We start from the raw sequence: 6,366 nt of genomic DNA, 5'->3' as shown, positions 1-6,366 counted from the left end.
AAAGAATTAGTGAAAGACTACCATTATGGTAGATTTTATAAGGTAATAAAACAAGGAAACTATCAAGTAATTAACAAGATAACCTTCATATCGGTAGGTACGTTATGTTGAAACGAGGCAGCAGGGAATAAAATCTAATGATTAACTTATTATGGCCTCTATTCAGTTGTATTTAATTTCATCTCTGGTTATGTGTTTCAGGAAATACCAGGGTTCATATGCAATAGGCGACCTTAGCGCTAAGACTACCCTGTCGTGTTCATACAACACGCTTACGATGGTCGTAGCGCTGAAGTCGTTTTCGCAAGCCCTGTTTCCTGCTCCTCATAACCGGTCACACCAAAATAATTTCACCTAGCAATGTTGTTTAATTGTACTTCATTCTGTCTCTGGTTGTATGTTTAAAGAAAGTCCAGGGTTCATATGCACAAAGCGACCTTAGCGCTACGACCCTATCGTGTCCATGCAACACGCTTACGATGGTCGTAGCGCTGAAGTCGTTTTCGCAAGCCCTGTTTCCAGCTACTGATAACCGATCCTATCTAGATAATCGCACCTGGCATTGTTTCGGTTAACGTCGCTGACAGGATCAGGCTCGGTAAATCTTATGTTTTGGTAGCGCCATTTGCATTGCTACGGAATTCCACCCACAGAGGCAGATCTTTGGATCTCAGCCTGAACGGCGAATTTACTGGGAGATCCCGCCAGTGGGCATTGGGGGTTCCCCAATTAGCAAAACTAAGCCAATAGGTGATCAACTGCTCGGAAACCTTCTCATCAGCACGGGTCGTGTTGAAGCCGAGTCGGGCAGGTGCCCGGAACAGGAACGGTACATCAGCCTGGTGGCACACCCGATCCACACAGTCTAAGGAATCTCCCCAGAATTCCGGGAAAGGGACAGGTTGATCGAAAATGAACCACCACACTTTGGAATGTTCGCTCAGCTTCTGAGCCACGTATCTGGCTGAGCACAAAAAGAGCCTGTCGGACATGAAGCTGACCAGGTTCTCGCGGTTGTCGCCAGCGACAGGGTGATACTGGGCATTGATGATCTGCGTGGAATTGTCAGGTTCGAAGTAACTCATGGCGGCCCTGTAACTCGCCTCGTCCACGGCGGTGGTGTAGTAATCGTAAATGCTTCCAACGGATTCTTCAGATGTGGAACCGATCAGTATTTCCTTGTTTATATTGGTCACGGTCTCGAACAGTTCCACGAGACTTCCTTTGATTTCATCGCCATCTATAACCGGGCCCCATGACTCCAGTGATAGGTAGGGGTTGTCTGATACGTAGATGGACGTCCCTTGCCAAGCAGTCAGCACCTCAGCTGATGTTTTGGACTTGTAGCACGAAATGTTCCCTTGTGTGCAGCCGAGATTTTGCGAGAAGAAGATAGTCCTGATATGCTCCCTCTGCCGGATTTTTGAACGAAATCCCAAAGGGGGCGCTGTGCATGATGGCCCTGGTGGAGAGATCGTCAGCTTTACCGGAAGTGAGATGGATTGCCACGGATTGAGCGCCTGAACTGTCTCCAAAGATCGTTACCTTTAAAAACAACATTACAAAATACCCGATGAAAACCTCCATTAAACTTCTGAAACGTTGTTCATTACACAGCGAAAACATCCATTACTAAATTCCTATCTGATGGTAGAACAAATGATTAGTAGTATGAATGGGTTATTTTATATATTTAACACCAACGTTAGAGGTGTTTGTTTGTTTGTGCGTCGTTTAACGCCACATTCAGCAATATTCCAGCTATATGGCGGCAGTCTGTCAATAATCGAGTCTGGACCAGACAATCCAGTGATCAACAGCATGAACATCGATCTACGCAATTGGGATACGATGACATGTGTTAACCAAGCCAGCGAGCCTGACCACCCGATCCCGTTAGTCGCCTCTTACGACAAGAATGGGTTACTGAAGATCCTGGGCCCCGTTTCTCAAAGCTCACGTAAGCCTAATTCTCGTAACTTTTCTCGTAGCATTCGTACCTCCTATGTTACAGTATAGGAGATTCGAATGCTACGAGAAAAGTTACGAGATCTTAGGCTTACGAGAGCTTTGTGAAACGAGGCCCAGTTCTAACACGGATCTTTAGGGGTCTCAACGTTAAAGAATAAACAGTCATGATCACCCGCCGGAATGGCATTACAAGCCAAAATAGAGGTGAAAATTTAAATGGATCACTGAAAACCCTGTGAATGTCTGAAAACACAGCAGGTATATCTACCGTCACATGCCGGTGGTCCAACTGAGTACACCCACCTGTGATGGATCCCCGCCGAAAGCGTTGATGTTGTCATGGACCCACTGTAATGCCATCCGTTGATCTTTGATGGCATAGTTACCAGCATAGACAGTTGTGCCGTCGCTCTGTGCCAGAAATCCAAATGGACCTGTTCATGCCAAGTGTGAAATGAAAATGATTAATTGGCTATAAAATGTTACCATTTTAACTATCTTTAAAATATTTTACTTCACAAGGATTCGTATACGCCTAGATGAGTCCAGCATCACTGATATAATGCCTACATATATACACAGGAGCATTAAACACCATATGAATGCAAGGGCTATCATCAGAAAAATGGTCCAAACAGGCAATCATACACGAGCACGCTGGAATGCACATGTCAAGGTCCTGCTTCACACACTACCTCAACAGCGAGATATGTACTCGTGCTGTAGGATCCAAAAAGGGCAGGGCGACAGAATTTCAAGCGGCACCCTTATTCCAAAAGGGGCGTGCAATGACTGACTGACTGACTGAGTTTGGTTTTACGCCGCTTTTAGCAATATTCCAGCAACATCACGGTGGGGGACACCAGAAATGGGCTTCACACATTGTAACCAAGTGGGGATTCGAACCCGGGTCTTCGGCGTGACGAGCCAACGCTTTAACCACTAAGCTACCCCACCGCCCCGGGCGTGCAATGAGTGAGTGAGTGAGTGAGTATGGTTTTTCGCAGCTTTTAGCAATATTCCAGCAATATCAAGGCGTGGGACATAAGGATTGCTTGATGATGAGGACACTAGTAGATGCCTTCCGTACGAGGTAAGTTTACACCAGGTACCCATATGATCGCCAGTGGTGGTTCATACAAGCACAACACTCATTAACTGTGTGACAATCAGACAGGCTGCGTTGTCATAGTGACCATAGTTCCCGGCATTGCTGATATTTTCGTATGTGTGTATTCCTCTCATATTGCAAATACATTATCACCAAATTCCAATTTCAGTTTTGCGTTATTTTTTACCAGAGTAAAATATGATAAAATTGCCATTTTATTATGTGGAATTCAAGGTGTATAGAACACTGTGTATAGTTTTGGTACTCATGTGTATAGAAGGAGAATACGACACGTTAACCCCCTGTCGTCAACTCTGTAAAGTTCGTTGTTTACATGCAATCCCTAACGTGTTGTGGTGGTGTTGAGGTGGTTAATGAGGTCTCTCACCTAGGCGATAATTCAGGCTGACGAAGATAACATCCCCTCTGGAGACGATGGTCTCGCCGTCAAACAGAACACTTCCTCCGCTGTAGTACTCTCGAAGTTACCGCCATGGATCCACACCATCACGGGGAGACTGGCGGACATGGGGTTCAAAGGTCGGAAGACGTTTAGAAACAGACAGTCTTCAGACATCTGTTGATGAGAATTCAAAGTTATCGGGCAACAGATCATATCAAATTCTGATTGACATTTTTCAACAGCGGAATAAAAAATATCAAATTCGGAGACAGTCAGAGGTCAACGGTTTCAACGATACAAAGAGACGAACTAACATTTCGCGAAACTGAAACGTCTTTGTGACGTTCCCAACCGAATTTGGAGTAAAACTTGCGCATTGCTTAGGCATCGAAGCAACAGTGTGAGTGAGTGAGTGAGTATGGCTTTACGCCGCTTTTTAGCAATATTCCAGCAATATCACGGCGGGGACACCAGAAATGGGCTTCACATATTGTACCCATGTGGGGAATCGAACCTGGGTCATCGGCGTGACGAGCGGACGCTTTAACCACTAGGCTACCCCACCGCCCCCGAAGCAACAGTTCGGATTTACTATAAGACATGTACAGGAATGCTACAATGAACTTCTCCAAGTAGCACCATTGTCAAAACAGTCTATTAAGAATACCGTACTTCACAAAGCTAAACTACCATTGTGCAGGGTCGGTAGGGTAGTCGAGTGGTTAAAGCTTTCGCTCGTCACGCAGAAGACACAAGTTCCATTCCAAACATTGGTACAATTTGTGAAGCCCATTTCTGGTGTCCCCCGCCGTGATATTGCTGGAATATTGCTAAAAACGGCGTAAAACTGAACTCACTCACTCACCGATACGTTACTATAGCCTCATTCTGAGCCGGAATCGCCGCCAGCGCTCCAAGAAACCCTCCAATCAAATAACAACAATGAGCAAGTGAAAACATTTCCTAAGATAGCGATAAGAAAGATGGGAATTGTGACGTTACCTCCAAAAGCTTTTTTGCAAATGAATCAACAGTATTCATCAAAATGGAACGGAAATTAATGCATTGGATTTCCAACGATGCCAACGCCACCTACCTCAGTTTGGCAGATGAATTTGGCGTCTTCGGGGCAGTATTGGTAGCAGGCTGGTTTGATCGCGGTGGCGTCCAGGACCCCAGTCCATGTAGAGGGACAGGGTTGCCGAACCTGGAACATGTCACGTGACCTTGTACCCTCGGCTACCGGTCTTACAACAGTTGCTATTAAACATCTACCGTATTTTCATTGTTTCTTTTCACACAAACTACGTATGGAAAGTTATAAAAGAAATGCACAGATCTACAAATATCGCCTTGTCGTAACATTTTCGCAATAAAACACGACAGTCGGTTTACAGGTTGTACAGTTATATTGACTGGCGTTATTTACAATCAGCAACATGGAGGACACCGGCGTTTTAAAGACGTTGTGTTATACTGTGGCGGGCGGTGGTTAAAGCGTTCGCTCGTCACGCTGAAGACCCGGGTTCGATTCCCCACATGGGTACAATGTGTGAAGCCCATCTCAAGTGTCCCCGTCGTGACATTGCTGGAATATTGCTGCAATTGGCGCAAGACTAAACTCACTCACTCACTGTAATGTGACAAGGCTAACGCCTAGTCTCTGAATACACACACACACACACACACACACACACACACACACAGACAGACACAGACAGACAGACATATATATATATATATATATTTATATATGTATATATTTATATATATATATATGATTTTGACAGAAACAAATAATTCCTTATAAATTAAAAAGGAGCCCAAGTGAGTTGGGAGATACAGCAGGAAATCTAGACTTGCTTCATTTAGAGCTTTAGCATTGCAGAAATGGCTGGACGGGAGGGAAAATAATGCGGTTCAAGGCCTGTACAAGACTTAACCGTGGCCAGCAGACATGTCAGAATAACATGGAAGGAAGGAATCGCTGATGAAGTTCCTTTGCTATATAGAAGCATAACCTGGTTCTACCGATGTGACAAACGTGTACGGCCTTCGGGCCTTCCTCCCACATTAAGCAGACACGCCGTGATGCAATTAAGTACTTACCATGCACTAACCACTAAACTCTCTTTACCCACCCCTTTTGTGTCTCACCATCTCTCCCCATCTCTTCCTCCTCCCTCACCATCTCTCCCTTCCTTTATCTGTGTCCTTTATCTGTGTTGGTTGACTTCGCGACAAATCGCGACAAATCGCGAGGACTGATGCTTATAATGTTGATCACTGGATTGTCTGGTCCAGACTCGATTATTTACAGAGCGCTGCCATATACATGTAGCTGGATTATTGCTGAGTGCGGCGTAAAACAACAAACATAAACCAAATCCTTCATCTGTCTTACCTCTCCGCAGTAGCATATTTTATACCAAGGAACTTCTCGCTGGCGCGTGTCCTCACCCCCTCCACGTCCCCCAATTTGGTGGTGACGACGACAGCATCGGCAAGACTACAGCTGTACTGCAGTATGAGCACAGACACGAGAGACGACAACGACCACATTGCAGTGATGGTATAAAGTGCTTAGTGACAAGCATGGGGGACGGTTCTTATATAGCCAGTTTCATTTTAATTAACTCGTTCTGAGAGTGGCACTTTGACAACGTAATAACATAGACATTGGATTATTGAACTTAAACGATTGTTACTTTGTAATATCAATTCATATGTATTAGATCTAAAATGATTTCGTGGTAATTAGAAGTATCAAACAACGCTCACATTGTTCAGTCCCTGTGATACACGAGAAAATGCAGCCAGGCGTAATAACTGCATGATGTGAGGTTGATGAACTGATGGTCCAGTAATGACCTATTAATAC

At 44.8% G+C, this 6,366-nt stretch overlaps 1 protein-coding gene across 1 annotated transcript; it reads right to left on the bottom strand.

The window, feature by feature from the left end:
* Positions 1-605: 605 nt before the first annotated feature.
* Positions 606-6,047, bottom strand: LOC124277800 (crystal protein-like). Its single transcript, XM_046713514.1, is given in 7 exon segments — positions 606-1,340; positions 1,417-1,545; positions 2,275-2,405; positions 3,471-3,555; positions 3,558-3,659; positions 4,582-4,732; positions 5,890-6,047. Coding segments are annotated over 7 exon segments (1,491 nt in total).
* Between the last annotated feature and the right edge of the window lie 319 nt (positions 6,048-6,366).

The sequence above is a fragment of the Haliotis rubra genome, unplaced genomic scaffold, assembly GCF_003918875.1.
Source record: "Haliotis rubra isolate DU_JTF1 unplaced genomic scaffold, ASM391887v1 Scf2279, whole genome shotgun sequence".
Lineage (NCBI taxonomy): Eukaryota > Metazoa > Mollusca > Gastropoda > Lepetellida > Haliotidae > Haliotis > Haliotis rubra.
This window is presented reverse-complemented; position numbering and strand designations above follow the sequence as displayed.